At 36.8% G+C, this 21,588-nt stretch overlaps 1 protein-coding gene across 1 annotated transcript; it reads left to right on the top strand.

Moving 5' to 3' along the window:
• Window positions 1-8,258: 8,258 nt before the first annotated feature.
• On the top strand, window positions 8,259-21,124 carry LOC306639196 (olfactory receptor 9G4-like; the record flags this gene model as incomplete). The annotated part of the gene is made up of 3 exons (XM_079102595.1): window positions 8,259-8,290; window positions 13,084-13,401; window positions 20,570-21,124. The coding sequence occupies exons 2-3, from the start codon at window positions 13,102-13,104 to the stop codon at window positions 21,122-21,124; spliced, it is 855 nt and encodes a 284-aa protein (XP_078958721.1). The 5' UTR covers window positions 8,259-8,290; window positions 13,084-13,101.
• Window positions 21,125-21,588: the final 464 nt, after the last annotated feature.

The raw sequence follows: 21,588 nt of genomic DNA, 5'->3' as shown, positions 1-21,588 counted from the left end.
TTCAGAGCCTATCATTCAATATAATGCACATTAAGACTAAACAGATTTCAAATACCCAGCTTATATTGTTTTGGACACATCATTTTGGTATCCATGTAACAGCATTTGAAACCTGTAGTTACCAAAGCATGTGTTACAGGGACAAAAGATCTGGAATATTTATCACCATTGGCCTTATTTTGATCCATGATCCATCAACTGTCAACAACTGGTACTGAAATTTACCACTCTGAGGGAGTGATTGACTGCAAAAGCCCTTAGGAATATAGAAATCAGTGACAGAAGGGCTCACCCTGAGCTGCCACCTTTCTATGTAATGCTGTGTATTCTAGAACATGGTGCTAATGCACAGACTCGGAGCATATATGGTAGAAAAAAAATCAACTAATTTAAAAGATACTCTGCTTGGATTTACAGAATTTTGTTTGACTTATATCTGAGTTCAATTTATTAACATTATGAAAAGGAAATTCTGCCAAGGACAAGTCTAAAGAATTAGGCTGTAGGTTTGGCAGTCTAGACCTTTGCAATCTGTGATAATCCCCAATTTCAGGCTAATTCGAAATATCTTGCTATTTTATGGCTGCATATTTTCTAAATTTACATAAACATACAAAACTGTTTTAAGAATGTAATCCTACCTGGGCAATATAATCTAACAGTAATGCCTACAATGTAAAGCTATTCCAATTTTTAAAATAGCATTAAGTTTTACATAGTTTTTTTGTCTTGGTATTTTACTCATCTCACCAAAATAAAACTTTACTGAAACATAAGTATATGGTTTATACATTTGCTCTTAAAACTAACTGAGTAAAATCAAATACAAGAATAATGGAGAACATAAGTAAACAGAGAATGACCACTCCTCCTTGATTTCCTTGGTTAAAATCTACCAACAGACAGAAATCTTTCTGGAAATTCTATATGATTGTTACACTTTTACATATATGTTATGGTTTTAACTAGTGAATAATATGTGTAAAAAATGACACCTTTAAAATTTACTTGCCAGATTTCTATTTCAAAAGCTACCTTAAATATGAGCTTTAATAATGTCATATAAATATGCAAACTTTGTCCACCTTTAATTTCACAATAAGAGCTAGGATCACTGGGTGATTTCAGGTCATAAAATCAGTTTTCAAGGCTGAACTGAAATGAACTAGGTAGAGAACAGGCATGAAGATATATGCTCTCTTTTAATACATTATTTTTTCCTTGTAACACAGGGTAATTTCATTTATCTTATCTCCCTACAAACTTAAGTTCTATGAAATCAGATATATATGTGTCGAAAGAATTCAAAGACCTGAAGAAACAACAGATCATTCTTTCAGACTCCCTTTTCCATACATTTCACATAGTTCCCCAGCACCCTGAGTGCATCAAGAGAATCTACGTACGTTTCCCTCTCCCAATGGGATAAAGATTTAGATTGAAAATATAAGGTGACATATGCTACTTTATGTGCTTAGTAACTGACCATCCAAGGCATTCTAGATCCCAAAGGACAATAATCACTGCATCATAAACACATCTCCCAAGGAAAAACATATGAATCAAATAAGTTTTCAATTACCTAATGGGAAAAATAATGTATTTATTATTATTTTTACAAAACCCGCCATACAAATCCAAAAATCAATACATGAGGAAAGTTTCAGGGTAGTGCAGGAGATCACACTTCAGGGCTCACAGAGATGTGTTAGGGATCATGCTCTTTTTCACTCCCTCGTCATTCATGTCAGCAGTGTCTTAGGGAAAATTGCCCTCATTTCTCTGATCTGTGCTTATTCTAAGGTCCACACAACCATTTAGTTTTTACTGGAGGTCTGTCATTCCTGGAGTTCTAAAGTTCCTCTATTTTTGCTCCCCTAACCCTGCATCTCTGAAGACAAAATTTCTCCTGTGCTGAAAGCCTGGCTCAGTTCTTCTCTGCTAGACAGGTCCACAGGGAATGTTATCTACTGGCCACCAAGAATTATTACCACTATGTGTCCATTTCAAATCTCTTATTTATTCTTCCACTGTGCTCCCAAAGTTATAAACCAGTATTGTGCAGCTTCATGCCTTGATGACTTTATAAACTCAATTTTCATCACCAGTGAGACATTTACCATGAAAAAAATATCATTGATAACTTGTGATATCTGCCTCCATTTGTGAGCTGGCCTGTGATATGAAGGAGAGTACTAAGCTGTGCTGAATTTTAGACTCATCACCAACATATCACTCCAGCCATATTGACTCTATTCCTTACTCCTTCGTCCCTGCATCCATCTTGAAGAAGGGTTCCACCAGGGGCTACCTGAAGGCTCTCTCCACCTGTCCATCTCAAAAGCTGTCACCTTGTACCATGATTCATTTCTTTTCATTAATTCCAATTGCACAATAGCAATGTCCTGGACAAAGTGGTACTGGTGTTCTGTGCTGTGGTGATCCCAGTGTTGAACCCTTGAGTAAGAAATAAAGAAGTGCTGGGTGTGGTGGCACATGCCTATAATCCAGGGACTGAACAGGTCAAGGCAGGAAAATCACAACTTTGAAGCTAGCCCCAGCAACTTGGTGAGAATCACAGCAAATTAGGGAGACACCGTCTCAAAATAAAATAAAAAGGGCTAAGACTGAGGATGTAACCCAGTGGTAAATTGTCCCTAGTTTAAATTCCCAGTACCAAAAAAAAAAAAAAGAAAAGAAAAGAAAGAAGAAGAAAAAAGGAAATAAAGATGTGTCAAAGATGCCCTGAGTAAAATGTTAGATAGCACAAAGTTTTCCTTAATAAAAAACATTGAGGAAATGACTTTAAAACACATTATATCAATGTCATTGAGATAACAAGAAATAATCATTGTTTAAGGTGAGAACCCCAGGCTGTTATTGTCTTTTTAATTTGGTTTCAATGAATTTGAATATATTTTAAAATTAATGACGCTATGACATTCATAAAAACAGATGTGTATATCACTGTGTATTCTTACTTTTTAATCTTTATAAAAATATATTTCATTTATTAGTTCTAGAAGTTTTCTAGTGGAGTTTTTTTGGATCTTCTAAATATAGGATCATTTCATCAGCAAATAATGACAGCTATAGTTCTTCTTTTCCTATTTGTATCCCTTTAATTTCTTTGGTCTGTCTAATTGCTCTGGCAAATGTTTCAAGGACAATGTTGAAGAGAAATGGTGAAAGAGGGCATCCCTGTTTTGTTCCAGGTTTTAGAGGGAATGCTTTCAGTTTTTCTCCATTAAGAATAATGTTGGCTGTGGGATTAGCATAGAAGGCCTTTACAATGTTGAGGTATGTTCCTTCTATTCCTATTTTTTCTGTGTTTTAAGCATGAAGGGGTGCTGTATTTTATCAAACACTTTCTCAGCATCTATTGAAATAATCGTGTGATTCTTAACTTTAAGTCTATTGATATGATGAATTACATTTATTGATTTCCGGATGTTGAACCAACCTACATCCCTGGGATAAACCCCACTTAATCATGGTGCACTATGTTTTCAATGTATTTTTGTATGTGATTTGCCAATATTTTGTTAAGGATTTTTGCATCTATGTTCATAAGGGATATTGGTCTAAAGTTTTCTTTCCTTGGTGTCTTTGTCTGATTTTGGTATCAGAATGATACTAGCCTCATAGAATGAATTTGGAAGGGACTCTCCTTTTCTATTTCTTGGAATACTTTGAGGAGTACTCAAACTAATAAATGAATTCAGCAAAGTAGCAGGATATAAAATCAATATGTATAAATCTAATGCATTTCTATTCATAAGTGATGAATCCTCTGAAAGAGAAATTAGATAAACCACTCCATTCACAGTAGCCTAAAAAAACAATAAAATACTTGGGAATTAATCTAACAAAAGAGGTGAAGACCTCTACAATGAAATCTACAAAACATTAAAGAAATTGAAGAAAACCTTAGAAGATGGAAAGATTTCCCATGTTCTATGATAGGCAGAATTAACATTGTCAAAATGGCCATTCTACCAAAAGCACTACACAGAGTCAGTGCAATTCCAATTAAAATCCCAAAGACATTCCTCATAGAAATAGAGAAATCAATCATGAACTTCATCTGGAAGAACAAGAGACCTCGAATAGCCAAAACAATCCTGAGTAGAAAAAGTGAAACAGGTGGTATCACAATACCAGACATTAAACAATACTACAGAGCAATAGTAACAAAAACAGCATGATATTGGCACCAAAGTAGACAGGCAGACCAATGGTACAGAATAGAAGACACAGAGACAAAAACCACATAAATACAGTCACCTCATACTAGACAAAGGAGCCAAAAACATATGATGGAGAAAAGATAGCCTATTCAACAAATGGTGCTGGTAAAACTGGAAATCCATATGCACTAAAATGAAATTAAACCTCTATCTCTCACACTAATTCAACCCAAAATGGATCAAAGACTTAGGAATTAGACCAGAGACCCTGCACCTAATAGAAGACAAAGTAGGCCCGGATCTTCATCATGTTAGCTTAGAATCAGACTTCCTCAACAAGACTCCCAAAGCACAAGAAATCAAAGCAAGAATCAATAAATTGGATGGATTCAAACTAAAAAGCTTTTTCTCAGCAAAGGATACAATCAAGAATGTGAAGAGAGATACTACAGAGTGGGAGAAAATCTGTTCCACACACACTTCAGATAGAGCATTTCTCCAAAATTTATAAAGAACTTAACAATGTTTACAGCTGCTCAGTTCACAATAGCTAGATTGTGGAACCAACCAGGATGCCCTTTAACAGATGAATGGATAAAGAAACTGTGGAATATATACACAATGGAATACTATTCAGTCATAAAGAAGAATAATATTATGGCATTTGCAATAAATGGATGGAACTGGAGAACACCGTGCTAAGTGAAATAAGCCAAGACCAAAAAAACCAGACTGAATGTTTTCCCTGATAAAGTGGAGAATGATATATTATGGAGCTGGGTGGGTGGGGAGTGAAAGAAGAATGGGGGAACTTTAGATTATGTAGAAGGAAATGAGAGGGAGGGGGGATACAAAAAATGGTGGAATGAGACAGACATCATTACCTTATGTACAAGTATGATTACATGAATGGTATGAATCTACATCATGTACAACCATAGAAATGAAATGATGTATCCCATTTGCATACAATTGAATCAAAATGCAGTCCGTAAAAAATTAAAAGATAAATAAAATAATAATAAAAAATATATTTCATGAAGAAAAATTATGTACATTTAAGGTGAAGAGCATGTTTTGATTCATATACATATGAAGGTAGGACCATTATCAGGTTACTTAATTATCCTTCACCTCAAGGACTATTTGTGTGTGTATGCATGTGTGTGTGTGTGTGTGTGTGTGTGTGTGTGTGTATTGTGAGAACTTTAAAATCTTTTCCCCCAGTAAATTTCAAAAATATGAAGTATATTAAATTACAGTCAGCTTGCTGTACATTAGATTCTGAGAACTTATTCATCTTGTGCAACTTAAGTTTTGTACTCTTTGAATGAAATACTGTGACTACCATTATAAAATTTGTTTTCATGATATTGACTCCTGTATTTCACCTGTCTTTAATATGATGTGGTATTTGTCTTTTGAACCTGGCTTGTTTACATAGCATATTACCTCCAGAACAATCATGTAGCAGCAAATGATAAGATCTACTTTTTATAAGGCTGAGTTATATATATTTCATGTACATGCACTTTATATAATATATATACAGCGTATGTATGCATATGTGTGTATGTGTATATATGTGTATGTGAACTTGTGTGTGTGTGTGTGTGTGTGTTACCCAGAAGGGAGTGTTGGAGGGTAGTTCTATTTTATTTTTTATATATTTATGGCCTGGTATTAAACCCAGAAGCACTGAACTACACCTCTAGAACTTTTCAACTTTTTTTTGAGACATGTTCTTTCTGAGTTTCCCTAGCCCTGAACTTGTCATCCTTCCACCTCAGCCTCCCAAATCACTGGGATTACAGGAAGTGTCATCATACCTCTTTGATTTTTAATATTTTGAGGAGCATTTGTAATTTATTTCATAATGGCTATACTATTCCACATTCCTGTGAACACCACAAAAGGCTTCCCTTTTCTCCACAATCTTGCCAACACTTATTATTGTTTTTGTGTATGGTAAGGGCCTGATTTTGATCCCTGATTGTGATATTGATTTGCATTTCCCTATTTTTTAGTAATTTAAACATTTTTCCTGTGTTGCCCATTTGCTGTCTTATTTTGAAAAAAAAAAAAAAAAAAGCCAATTAGGTGTGTGTTAGTAATATTTTGGTTCCTGTGACCAAATACCTGACACAAACAACTTGAAGATGGAAAGGTTTATTTTGGCTCACAAGTTCAGACCTTTCGGTCCATGGTCTGGTGGCTCCATTGCTCTGGGCCTGAGGTGCAGTAGAACGTGATAACAGAAGAACATGGCAGCCAGGGAGCAGAAAGGGAGAAAGAAAGGGTAAAGGAGAAGATATCATCCCCAAAGGAATACCCCTAATGACTTACTTGCTCTTACTGCGTCTCACCTCCCAATAACATTCAGATTTTTAAATCACAAAATGTGTTAATCCACTAATGAGGTTACAGCCCTAGTGACATAGTATTTCCTAAATGTCTGACCTCAAAACATTGACACATTTGAGACCAAGCCATTAAATATGTGAAGCTTTGGGGGACATTCCACGTCTTAAGCACAACAAGGTCCTTTTACTCACATGATTGTTTCCTGTTGCTAATTTTCTTTGTGTCTCCCCGTGTATGTATGCTATTGAGTTGTTTCCATTCGTTACACATTTTGTTTTGGTTTTGTCTTTTTTTCTTGGTGGTGCTGGGGATTGAACCCAGGGCCTTATGCATGCTAGGAAGGCACTCTACAAACTGAGCTATATCCCCAACCCTCTTTACACATTTTGATATTAACATCTTATCAGACGTGTATCTGCCATTCCTTAGGTTGTCTATTCAGTCAGTGTGAGATGGAGATATACATATATATGTATATGTTATATCCCAGTTATGTGAGATATGTGTGCATATACATCTCACATAAGTGGGATTTTTTTTAATTAAAGATGTACCGTTTTAATTATCACTTGATAGTGCATATGTTTCATATTGAAAAACTATTTGAACCTAGACATCTCTTTATTTCACCTTTATGTATATCTATAATGCTCTAATTAAAAACTGAATATAAGGAGAAGAAAGACCTATAGAATAGAGAAAAGGGAATGTGGGGAAGGAGGAGGGAGGAAAAGAAAAGTACTGGGAAGTTTTGGGCAAATTATATTGTAAACTTGTATAAGTATGTCAAAATAAATCCGATATTAAGTATAACACGAATGCACTAAAAGTCCTTTTTAAAAAAAAAAAAAAGTGTCTCCAAATACCATCACATTCTGAGGACCTAGACATGAGAATTTCAATATGAATTTGAGGAGGAATAATTTAGCCCAGAATTCCAAGTATGGTCAGGAGTTTCCTCATGGATGAGACAAGGCATTGTAGCCTAAAGGGGGAGATGATCGCATGACAAGGAAAAAATCATATACCATAGAATAAATTCAAGGTAAGTCTAATGAGTATAATTGTACAATTTTGTGATTTAGATCAATTGTGTCAACTTTTAATAGAATGTTACCTATTTCCTCAGACCCTAATTAAAATGTCGTCATCAAATTCCAGGCTGACTCTAATTGAGTCTTTGGAGACTGGGGTACACATTTCGTACTACTATATGGGAAGACTCTCAAAAGCTGTTGAGGAAAGACATGTATAGGGTCCAACAAAGCCATGCCCAGCCACCAGAGAACATGCAAAAGAGTGTCACTTTCAGGAACTCACCTTTTTGATCAAAGGTAAGCAACTTGGGTGAGGTTCAGAAGTAGTGAGGCCTCTGTGCCTTCAGCTGCCATTAGAAAGAAAGCAGTCTGGCTTGGTTCTAAATGGATCATTGCTTTCACACACACACACACACACACACACACACCACACACACACAGATTCCATCCAGTGCTATCCTGTCCTCATCTAAATTTAAAATTCAATCTGGGTGGTTTGGTTAGACCATGCATCTTCACTTAGGCAGTGAAGAAATCTTGAAGATATAAAACCTGCCCTACTTTTGGCTTTGTTGATGTTCTGCTCTGTCTTCCAGATTTCTAGTTTATGAAGTTTCATTTCTCATTTCTTACTTTCAGGTTCCAGAGGTCACATTATTTCCAAAGGATTTTGAGTGCTCCTGAGAGAATTGCTGCGTGGTAAGGTGCATCTCAATGGGCCATTATGTGTAGGAGGCTTTAACATGAAAAGCTCTGACATATCTTATGCCTATCATTTCACATTCCCATATCAATTGGCAAATTCTTTCAAGTCCTATATGGATTTGAGGTCTTGAGAATGCATCTTCTCTTTCCTTTATTCAGAGTACACTGTACTGGAAAAGTCTACTGACTGGTAGATTTATAACCTGAATGTTTTGAGTTAGGTTCAAAGTAGACAATTTGTTAGAAAATAACTTCAAGATATAAGTAAAATTCTCCCATTTGCTCAGTGTAGAAGAGTTTATTAAGGGTCTCTTACTCACTTAGAACAGTTCTATATGCTGGGTTATAGCAGAAAACAAAATTGAACTCTGTTTGACTTCAGGATATTACATTGTGGTCAGAGAAAAATCAGTTCAGTTAAGATGTAGGAGATGGCTAGTGGGGTGGCAGCTATAGAGAAATATGAACAGAGAAAACAAGATGGGGATAGTTGGTTGAAAGTGAGCAAGGTACATAAAATAGTTATTAGAATGGGTCTTTGGCCAGAAAATGACATTTGAAAATCAGGGAGTGGACCATGCCTGTACCTGGATGTTTCAGGCAAAAACAGATAGTCAGTAATCTTTGATACAAGAGCAGAGTTGTCATGTTGGTGGAATTTTGAGACAGTCATCAAGGTTGGAACAGAGCAAAAGAGGAGTAAGTGTTAGGATATTGTAACTTGTGGAGGAAAGCCATGAATGATTTCATGGCCATTGCAAAAAATTTGATTTTCAAATTTTGATTTGCAAAATTTTGATTTGCAATTTTGATTTGCAAAATTTTCAAAATTTGATTTGCAAAAAATTGGGAGTTTCACAGTGTTTAAACCCAACAGTGATGTCACCTGCTGCATCCCTTGTACTTTTAAGTATCATACTGGATGCTCCATGATATAGACTATCGGAAAACAGGTGTAGACCAGTTAGAAGCTACTGCAATACTCCTTGATAAAGATCATGTTAGTTTAGACCTAGGTGGTAGCAGTGTAGGTGATTAGAAGAGCAAAAATCAGGATAGGACTCAAAGGTAGGGACAGAGGTATTTGCTGGGATATTGCAGAACTGATAGGAGACAAAGGGAATAGGTACAGTCTTGATTTGGTGTTTGGCAATCTGGAACACTGAAATGTCAATAATTGATTCAGGAAATGAACCAATCTTTTCTGGGGAAGTGAAGATTGGGAATTCAGCTTTAAACATGTTAAATTAATCAACTCTTATTATAGAATGTTAGCACTGTACATAAACATAGCCATCTTTGAATACTAGAATTTTTAACCTGAGAATCATGTGCAGAAAATCCACAAAAAAATAGTTGTGAGTTTGTGAATATTTTTGTATTGTGTATATACATACATATATGTATGTCATATATGTGTGTTTATGTGTCTATGGAGAATTAATTGTTCTTATCATATCCTCAAAGAAATGCATAATTCCAAAACCTTCAGATCCTTTTATTATTTGCAGGCAAAGAACTTAGGGAATACAGTTGTTAGAGAATGTGCACAAGCTTAAAGTTTATTATTTTAGGTCAAAAAGAATGAGAATAAAATCTCAAAGAGAAAGTGCAGTCATCTCTATACTCTCATCATTTCAACCAAATGATGATATTATTCCATGTATGTGAAGATATATGTGCATATAAATTTTCTTAGTCTGCTCTTCCGTGCAATATTGCAACATGAGGCTGTCTATTCTTTTGTTAGAGAGCCTAACAGATGTTAACTAACTGGGATTATAGAAAGTTTGTGCTTCCAAAAGCATCAAAATATTTATATGTGTTCCTTGAAGGAAGATCAACTCTTCTAAAATTACCCATGTAATTAACATTAGAACTACATCCAAATTACATTTAGACATGCTAATCAGCTCTTGATATAGAATGTTAGCACTCTACATAAACTGTCTCCAGTCCACGGACTTTGTACTTCTCAGAGGTCACTCCTTTGTCATATTACAAAAATGTGTGATGCAGTCCCTTATGTTCACTTTTGCACCTATTTTCTATGCCTCTAGGATCATATCCAAAGACAATATCAAGGACAACTATCAAGGACCTCCCTGCCTATGTTTATTCTAAGTGGCCATAGTTTAGGTCCTTACGTTTATGTTCTCAATCTATTTCAGGTGGTAAGAAATATGGGTCCAATTTCATTATTTTGAAGCGATTATACTTATCTACACATCAAGGAAACTCTTCTTTCTATACTGTGTATTCTTGGTCACCTCGTCAAAGATTAGGTGCGTTTCTGGTCTCTTGATGGATCTGCTTTTATGCCAGTCATACACAGTTTTAAGGCCGACAGTTTTGGAAGGGTTTGAAATCAGGAAGTATGATAACTCCAGTTTACTGCTTTCTTAAGTTGTGTTAGCTGCATGAGATCTTTTATGGTTCTACATGAACCACGGGAATTTTTTGTTCCATTTCCATTGAACATGTCATTGTGACAAAGATGAACAGGTAGAATATTATCTAAGTGAAATAGGTCTTACTGAGAAAAGCAAGTTTAATCCCACTTAACTGGGGAATCATAGAGACAGAAATACTGCCAGACGCTGGGAAGTACCAAGGTGATATGATGGTCAAAGATCACAGCCTTTCAGCTATAATTTAATAAATTAATTAATACTGGGGATGAAATGCACAGCATACTGGCTGTAATTACTAAAGCTGTATTGCATACTTGTAATACGCTAACATGGATTTTAAATGTCCTCGTCACAGGAAAAGTAGGCAAACTATGTGAAAAAATTACATGAAGTGGAAAACAAAATTAATGAACTTGTGCAATTCAGCAGAACTCTGAATAACACCAAAATCTGGATTATATTGCATCTTTGTGGGAGCCTTGTTTCCTTTCCCCAGAAAATTAACTTGCATAAATTATTCAATTATTATCCTTTCCCTTGGAATAAAAAGAGTGACCATTGTATCTTTTCTTTCAAGCCTCTATGCATTTTATCTATACAATTTATAAATGCCTAACATTTTTAGAGGTGAAGATGGTAGGTTGAGAACATTTGAAGAATTTCTAAATATTATAACGTTACCATGTATTAGAATCAGAAGTGAAACCCAGATAGAATTTTATTTATTAGATTCTGACTACACCAGACCGTTTGTCCTCAGCTGAGCTTCCTCATGGCGGTGGTGAGCTCTTAGCTCAAATGGGTGCTGGATCATATAGAACGGCCCCACTCCCACTTCTATGGGCCAACTTCATGTAACTTGGGTAAAACAAAAAAAGACAGATGTCTTTTTACCTAGAGAGCTAACCCTGGATTGTTCACATGGTAACCTCTTGAGACCTAGGTTTGTAATCTCCATGGATCTGCCCACATCAACCTATTGATGAGAATGATACACCAGGTGATGCAAAACTCAAGAAGTGGGAAAAAAAAAAAAAAAACAGAATTCATTCTGGAAATCATTAAGAATTCTGATTTTTGTTTTGCACAGTAACACATAGGTTCATAGGTTATTTTACAGGGGTTGCAGGCATTGAGGGTAACTTTTCTTTCTGTTTTAAATGTAAGAAATTTTTTACTAAAATATAATGTGATTTTTTTTATCATGCATACAGAAGTCAAAGCCATGAATAAGATATCAAGTCTATTAATGAAGTGTTCTCAAGTTTTCATCTAATTTTATTTTTATCCACTCTAAGACCTAATTGTTTGGCATAAAAATGAAGATATGAAACATTCATTACCAAATATATTTTAAAAATATCTCATCTGTGGACTTCCATAGGGCTTTGAAAATAAAAATGTATATAAACAGAATTTTCCTTTTAGCGAGAGTTTTAGACTACTGACCTTAATTCCTCTCCTCTAGGATAATATTTTTACATTCTTTCCTAACTCTATACAGAGTGTCTTACATGTTTTTATAAATTTATAAAATGTTTTATGTAGTTTCATATCACCTGGAAAAATTGGAAACAAAGCTCTCCTAAGTAAAATATCTTTCTAAACTTTTTTGATAAGTAAAGAAATTCATATTTAAGAGATCTATAGCATTGCCTTGGGTAGGAGAAAAGAGGAAAAAAGAGTCATACAATTCTGAGTGGTAAATGGTTTAATGTTAGGCACATTTCTCGTTAAGAAAATTCTGGGTAAGTTTGAACTGTGCTGTTCATCAGCTCTGTGACCTTGGACTTGTCACTTAAATATTTTGTGCTTCAGTTTCTTCATCTGTAACAAGATCATCACAAAACCACCTTCCTTATAAAGTTAAGGAGAATTAACCCCGCTAAGCGTAGAACCTGAGTGGTAACTGGCACAGAGTGCCTAATATGAACTTCTAATTGCACTGTACCAGCAGGAATAGTGCAATACCTCAGTAGTCCTGTAAATGCCTTTGCACTACTTGGTATATAACACCTTTTTGTTAAGTTATGAACAGATGCTGAAATTTGCTGAATACACACTATGTACCAAATATTCAGCTGGGTGTTCTCATGTGAATCTTTGCACACTCAGACAGCTTGCCAGGAAACTATTAGTCATCATCGTGAGCTTATTTCTTCTCTCATGTTTGATAAGGGAATATCCCTGCATTAAACAGGTAATAAATGGAAGCACTGCTTTTAAAAAAAGGGTCTACCTCTAATTCCAGTAGTTTTCCAAGGTCAAAGACTGAAATCATATACCAAATCCATGTCTACTTAATGGCTTACTGTTTACTTCTTTTAATAGAAAACACCATTAAGTTGTTTTTCCCCCTATTCTGATATTCAGGTTCTCCCTCTTGTGGACATGGAAGTGGGAAATCGCACCCTCCTGACTGAATTCATCTTGGTGGGCATCTCAGCAGACCCCCGGTGGCAGCTGATTCTATTTGCAATATTTCTGATGCTCTATTTGCTAACCCTGTCAGGGAACATGAGCCTGGTTATCTTAATCAGGATTGATTCCAAGCTGCATACACCTATGTACTTTTTCATTGGCAGTCTATCTCTTTTGGATTTCTGGTATACCTTTGTGTATACCCCTAAACTCTTGGCCAACTGTATCTCAGATGATAGGCGCATTTCCTTGGCTGGATGTGGGGGCTCAGTTTTTCTTTTCCTGTTTTGCAGCCTACACTGAATGCTACCTCCTAGCAGCATGGCCTATGACCGCCACGTAGCAATCTGCAATCCATGCTTTATTCAGGTATCATGTCCTCTTCTCTTGCATGGGTCTTGTTGCTGGCTCCTACATAGGCGGAGTTTTAAATGCTGCAGCCCATACTGCCAATACTTTCCGGTTGAGTTTCTGTGGCAAAATGTCATTGATCACATTTTCTGTGATGTTCTACCTTTGATAAAAATTCCTGTTCAGATACTCGATCAGCTGTGATAATCCTTTCCAGTATGGTGGGCTTCACTGTCCTCTCCTGCCTTCTTGCCATTCTCGTTTCCTACTTCAACATCCTCCTGGCCATCCTGAGGATCCGCTCAGCCTCAGGAAGATTTAAAGCATTCTCCACCTGTGCTTCCCACCTGGTCTCGGTCATGCTCTTCTATGGTCCTTGCTCTTGTATATTCAAGGCCCACTTCCAGCTACTCCCAGGAGACAGACAAAGTGGCTGCCCTGTTCTATACCATCATCAACCACTGCTCAACCTCTCATCTACAGCTGAGAAATAAAGACGTCAAAGAGGCCTTCAAGAAAGCAGTACTGTCCTTTCGATCACAAGCATGAAGGTTATGTTTTGATTTTTATTTTAGTTTATAATTTATTGACTGAGGACATTTTTTGCTTGGTTGGTTGTTTTGTTTTGTCTTCAGTACTGGGTATCAAATCCAAGGACTCATTCATAAATGACAGGCAAGTGCTCTACCATGAGCTACCTCAATAGGCTCTCTCCCTTTTTATTTTCTTTTTTTTTTTTGAGATAGGTTCTCCTCAGTAAGTTCCCAGGATGACCCTGCACTTGTGATCATCTTTCATCAATCTTCCAAGTAACTGATATGGCAGGCATGTGCCACTGCAGCACTAGACTTGTAAACACATTTATGCAGATTTCTATATTTCCTTCAAATTTGACAACTTATACTTGTAACAGTAACATATTAAACAAACCCATCTTTCATGTTTATCATTACTTTCTTGTGATGTACATTCTAAGTCTATAATGGTGTAAACCTGCTCTGGTCTTGCATATCACATTTTGCATAAAATTCATCCTCTTGATTTTCTATGGGAGGTTTTGGAAAGAGGAAAAAAGAATTGAATGGTTTTCTTATATACAGTCTGAATTTTAACCTAGTGAGCAGACATTATTGATAAGCAAATGATATGAAATGGTGAGATTGCTGGAAAATTAAGACATGACAAATATTTTTAAGTTGTCCCTTCCAAATTTCCTCCAGATGACCTCATTGAATACTAGAATATATTTGTGTAAGCTTTTTACCTCCAACATTGACATAATAACTGTCAAAAGTGTTAAGAGTTATTTAGATTTAATTGAAATAAATAATGAATCATGTATTTTGGGGATCTTGCATCAATTTAAGAGAGTATATCTCTCCACAGAAAGTGAGTACTCCACAGTACTCTCTCTCCTTTGACCACATAATGTAAGCCAAATAGGGGGAAATAACACCATTGAGTGGAACAAATCAAACCATTAATTAACAAGCATCCCACTAGTTCTGGACCAATGATCATTTTCCTCCAACTGAAGCTTTTGTGCAGAAAGTAATGTTTCATATTGATCACATGAAAGGTGTTTCAGTTGATATTTTGTTCCATATGTTCCAAGACCATTGCATTCAGGGATTATCAATTATATTTCATATGAGCAGTTTACAGCCTGGAGGTTAGAATTTACAGCTATTGAGTGAAAATAACAGTTTTAAGTGAAACGCATGCTACCAAATATATGAAAATGTTTTAAAAAAACAGGCTCTAAAACATCAATAAACATGTTTAATTAAATTTTATCATTTTAATCATATTCATTCTTATTGATTTTTGATCTTCCAATGTTTATCTTAGTTGCACATCATGTTATTCCTAGGGTCTTGGTAATATTATTTAAACACAAATCTGGAGTTTAGAAAACTTTCACAGATATAAAATAAACTTATCTGCCCTTATGCCAGCCCAGGATCAGCATCTATGTATGTACTGATTCTTACTTGAGGTATAGATGTTAGTTACTTCTCACAAAGGGATGAAGGTAGAGATCTTTATAGGGTTGTATAAATGTGTGTATGTACATATATGCATGTATGTACACATCATTTGGACATATTAACACTACTTAGAAATGTTTTATGTAGCAGTTTTCTTATAGTTCAAAATAGCTTACACACACAAAAAGGGAGAGTTCACATAACTCCTTTCTTTTTGGGGACACAGTCTCAATCAAGAATCTTGGAATTTCATCATTGGACCCTATTTCTACTGGTTACTGTGTGTTACAAGTACTGATGCACCTTTATTCCAAGTCCCATTAACACGCATGACATCCAGTGTGGATCAGGATTTCCTGCTCTGTGTGGAGCTCCTGCATGCTCTAGGTATAGCATTACTTACCGTGATAATACTTACTTGAACAAGTTCCCATTTCTGAAAACTTCATTCCCTACTGCTAAAATGGATATAAACAGGAACATATTTATACTTTACAGACATGTGTTGATTAATATTCTCTTATTTTACACTATGAAACAAAATGAATTGAAACATTCATATTTCCCCTTACATTTTATCACTGTGTGCACTCTCTATAAAAATTGTATCTTCCCATGAACATATATTCATAGACTTTTCCTGTCCAAGTTCTTTTACTGCATGCACCATGATTGTTTTTTATTATAACAATGTGTTTTCATGCTTGGAATGTCATGACTTGAGTGTAGAAGTCCTTGTAAGTTTGCCACTATAAGATAACGATCCTTCCTTGGAGTTATGCCATGTCTAACAAAAATCATCATTTTTACCTCTTTATTCTTCCATGGAGAAATATATAAAAGAAATATAGATTGGGAGGATCATGCCTACTCAGTCCACTTTGCAAGGAGTTATTTAGTGAGTGGGCATCTGTGCCATAATGCTTCTGGGGTAGTATGTACATATAAAAATGCTTAAGATATTATGTTAACAGAGTGGAAAGTAACAAATGTTATCTAATTATTCATCATAGCCAAATACTAGCAATTAGTTGAATATATTTATACTTAATTCTAGGAATTAACTTTATAGAGAATACTGTATGTGTATCCTTCAAACAAATATTTTATGTCAATCCAGGTGGGCTCTTCTGTCACTTAATAAAGGTAGAAAAATATTGGGGGGCTCAGAGTTATTTTTGATTATTTGATTGATTGATTGACTGCTTTAAGTCTCAAGTAAAATAATAAGATCCAATATTTCATATATCTCATCCTTTTCTTTCACATTCTTCTTCTTCAGGGATTTACATGGGAAACACACAGTGTAAAATTCAGAAACAATTTTGTCCATATGCAAAGTCTAGCTAGATGGGGGGTGAGTGTAGATGTGGCAAACGAAGCTGTAGTATAAGGTCACTGAGATCAGGTGGGAGAGAGCAAGTGGAGAAGGCCTAGAGGAGCCTCTGAGTGGGCAGATGCTCAGGTGGTGGTAATGACGAAGAGGAGATAGGAAGGCAGGATGAATATACTAGGGGTCACGCCATGGAGGCCAGGAGAAGGAACAACCCAGCCTGAAAGTCACCCTTACTGCCACAGGCCAGCTTCGCCAGGGTGGGAAATTCAGCAGTGGCATTGTCACTACAGAAGTTCAAGGTAAAAGTGTCTTTGCTGATGATGAAAGCATTGGTAAAGTTAAGATATGAGGCAGCTATAAAACAGTGCACACAGCTTTATAGACAAGACCTGAGAATAAAGCCATAGCTTTGAGATGTCCACATAGCAGCCATGAGCTATGGAAGCCAGCAGTCACTCACTGTAGGCCAGCCTACTGGAGAAAAACTGAGCCTGGCACAAGCAAATGAGAGGCGTTTGTCTTCAGAGATGCAGGTCACTGGGATCTTTGGAGTGTAGACAGAGGATAATGAGAGATCTGGAAGAGATAGACTTCCAGTAAAATCAGTATGTGGAGCCTGGAGTCATTATAGATTAGCACCACTACAGGGTATTTCTTGTCACAGTCAAAATGTACGTGGCAAGGCACACCACAAAGAGGACCAGCTGCTCACAAGATCCATCATGAAAGCCCAGCAGGATGAATTCAGGCCCTGTGTGATCGCCTCTCTCCAAGACTACAAGGCATCTCACCTGAGAGGAGAAAATGAGAGTTGAGATTGAATCACTTGCAACTAAATAAATGAAAAGTACCCTTATTACACAAAGTCTCTAAAAAGATGATGAATGAAAATGTGTGTTTATTTATGGAAATCTATCTGAATGCAAAAAAAGGTAATAATTGAAAGAAAGTGGAAAAAGAGAAGTTTGCAGTTTCTGGAACCTCACCGGTAGGACCAAAGGTGTGTGCTGCATTTGCTAATGAGAACATATCCATTATGTAACAATAAAGAAATGCAGGAGTCTTCATTTTACTACAATATCATCAATTAAATTATGACCTCTTTGACTAGCATCAGCCACACATGGAAGGCAACAATACCATGACCTCACTTCCTCACAGGAATGGTATAAGGGAATGTTGAGGTGCTAGGTGCCACTCACAGCCTGCAGTAACACCAAGCTTGGTTGAACTAAGAGGCAAATCTGGCTCTCAGGAAGGACAATTATGGAAAATTGCTCCAGATTGCCTAAAGCATGTGGTTACCCTGCTGTTGGTTCACCACTGGAGTTTGCATGCAGGCCTGGATGTGACCCACGAGAGCCAGAAGGCTTGCTTACCTCCATCCCAAATCCTGTTTTGTTTTGTTTTTTTGTAAAGAATGGGATACATGTTGTGTCTCTGTTTGTACATGGAGTAAAGACATACCTTTTGTGTAATCATAAATTTACATATGGTAATGTTGTTTGATTCATTCTGTTATTTTTTCCTTCCTCCCACCCCTCCCACTCCTCTTTTCTCTCTATACAGTCCTTCCTTCCTCCATTCTTGCCCCCCTACCAGCTCCCATTATGTGTCATCATCTGATTATCAGCAATATCATTAAAATTATGGCTTTTGCAGGCAAATGGATGAAATTGGAAAATACCATGCTAAGTGAGATAAGCCAATCTCAAAAAACCAAATTATGGTTTTTACCGAAGCTCCTACAGGTCCCCTTTTTATCTGCACTGCTAAAACTAAAGCAAGCACAGGCTTCTTCAGTTGTTAGAGCCAGGCTTCACTGAATGGCTCAACCTGTCACCCACTATTCGTAGATGATTCTAACTCCTTTGGTTTTTCAGTTAAATAAATCTCTTCATTATTATTTCGCAGCCAGCATCCCTCTGACAGGATCTCTTTTCTCTTGCCCACGCAGAAAGTGCAGTGATACTGAGGTCTTGTGGGTGCAATCCTTGCTCTGCATAGCTCCAAGGGAAATAAACATTTCTAACATTGAGATACAGCGTAAGCAAGTCTTTTTTTTTTTTTTTAAGATTTTTAAATTTGTTCTAAGTACTTGTACAAAGAGTAGAAAGCATTTGACACATCATACATAAATGGAATACAACTTCTCATTCTTTGGGTTTTACACAGCTAAGAATCATGCTGATCGTGTAATCATATATGCACATAGGGTAATAATGTCTGACTCATCTACTTTCCTTCCTAGTCTTATATCCCCTCCCCTCCCTTCACTGCCTCTATCTAACCCCAAGGACATCTATCTCCCTAACCTTATCATGAATTAGCATTCACATTGCAAAGGAAACATTTGGCCTTTGGTTTTGGGGGATCAATTTATTTTGCTTAGCATGATATTCTCCAGCTCCATTCATTTACTTGCAAATGCCATAATTTATTCTTCTTTACGGCTGAATAATACACTATTGTCATGTATACCACATTTTCTTATCCATTCAATTGTTGAAGGGCATGTAGTTTGGTTCTGTAGTTTGGCTCTTGGAATTGAGCTGCTGTAAACATTGATATGACTGCATCACTGTACTATGCTGATTTCAAATCCTTTGGGTATAAAACAAGAAGTGCCATAGCTAGGTCAGATAGTGATTCCATTCCAAGTTTCCTGAGGAGTACCTATACTGCTTTCTATAGTTGTCTCAACAACTAGCAGTCCCACCAGCAATGCATGACTGTACATTTTCCCCACGTTCTCGCCAACATTTATTATTGTTTGTATTGTTGATAACTGCCATTCTGACCAGAGTGAGATGAAATCTTAGAGTAGTTTTGATTTTCATTTCTCTAACTGCTAGAGACCAAAGGTACAGAATAGAGGACACAGAGTAAACCCACAAAAATACAGTCCTCTCATACTAGAAAAAGGCACCATAAATATTCACTGAAGAAATGATAGCTTCTTTAACAAATGGTATTTGGAAAACTGGAAATCCATAGGTGGCAAAATAAAATTAAGCTCAAAATGGATCAAATCAAAACTTAAATCAAAGTGGATTAGGCACTAGAACAGAGACTCTGTGCCTAATAGAAGAAAATAGTAGGCCCAAATCTTCATCATGTCAGCTTAGGATCTGACCTCTTAACAAGATTCCTAAAGCACAAAAATAAAAGCAACAATCCATAAATGGGATGGATTCAAACTAAAAGCTTCTTCTCAGCAAAGGAAACAATAAGTAACATGAAGAAGGAGGATACAGAATGGGAGAAAATCAGATTCTGACTCAAACCCACATGCTCTTAAGTCACAAATGAAGTCCTATAATTCCAGATCATAAGCAGTAAAACAACACAGGCATTCTAAGAGTTCAGGACTTAATTGATACACTGTTTATTTCTCTTAATAGTCATGATCACTAAGTTATTTTCCCCTCATTATGATATACAGACTTTCCCCTTTGTGGCCATGGAAATAGGAAATCGTACTGTCCTGACTGAATTCATCTTGTTGGGCATCTCTGCAGATCCCCGGTTGCAGTCGATTCTCTTTGGAATATTTCTGATGATCTATTTGCTAACCTTGTCAGGGAACATAACCCTGGTTATTTTAATCAAGATTGATTCCCGCCTTCATACACCTATGTACTATTTGATTGGCAGTCTCTTTTTTGGATTTCTGGTACACTTCTGTATATACCCCTAAACTTTGGCTCTGTGTGTCTCAGAAGATAAGCACATTTCCTTGGCTGGATGTGGGGCTCAGTTTTTCTTCTCCGCTACTGTGGCCTACACTGAGTGCTACCTCTTAGCAGCCATGTCCTACGACCGCCATGCAGCTATTTGTAAGCCATTGCTTTATTCAGGCACCATGTCTGCTTCTGTTTGCACTGGGCTTGTTGCTGGCTCCTACGCAGGAGGCTTTCTGAATGCCATAGCCCATACCGCTAACACCTTCCGCCTGAGTTTCTGTGGTAGAAATGTCATCGACCACTTTTTATGTGATGTGCTGCCGTTGGTGAAAATGTCCTGCACGGATACTCAGGTCTACGTGATAATTCTTTCCACTATTGTGGGCTTCACTGTCCTCTCCTGCTTGCTCGCCATCCTCATCTCCTACCTCAACATCCTCCTGGCCATCCTGAGGATCCGCTCAGCCTCGGGAAGGCGCAAGGCATTCTCCACCTGTGCTTCCCACCTGGTCTCAGTCATGCTCTTCTATGGCTCCTTGCTCTCCGAATACGCAAGGCCCAGTTCCAGCTACTCCCTGGAGAGAGACAAAGTGGCTGCCCTGCTTACACCATCATCAACCCTCTGCTGAACCCTGTCATCTACAGCTTCAGAAACAAAGATGTCAAAGAGGCCTTCAGGAAGGCAATTCTGTCCCTAAGACCACATGCATGAAGCTCATTCGATGCCTTTATTGCAGTTCACAAAGTACTGTTTTGTAGACATGTTTGTATGAGTTTCTGTAGTCCAATTAAACATGATAATTTATAAGTGTGAAATATTGGTCAAAATACTCTTTATTATCAGGAATGCTGTTTCTTCCCTTTTCTCTTTCGCTTTCTGGCCACGAGATGGATAGTTCTGCTCCAGCAGGTGTTTCTGCATGATGTTACCACAGGCCCAAAGTGACAGGACCAATCAACCAGGGACCAAAATATCCAAAACTATGAGTCAAAATGAACCTTTGTTTGTTATAAATTTATTATATCAGGAACTTATTATAGTGATGGAAGCTGACTACCACATTTATAAAGTGAAAGGATTTCAGGCTTATAC

Source organism: Sciurus vulgaris, assembly GCF_902686455.1.
Source record: "Sciurus vulgaris genome assembly, chromosome: 11".
Lineage (NCBI taxonomy): Eukaryota > Metazoa > Chordata > Mammalia > Rodentia > Sciuridae > Sciurus > Sciurus vulgaris.
The sequence above is the reverse complement of the archived record's forward strand: the minus strand, read 5'-3'. Positions and strand labels throughout refer to the sequence as shown.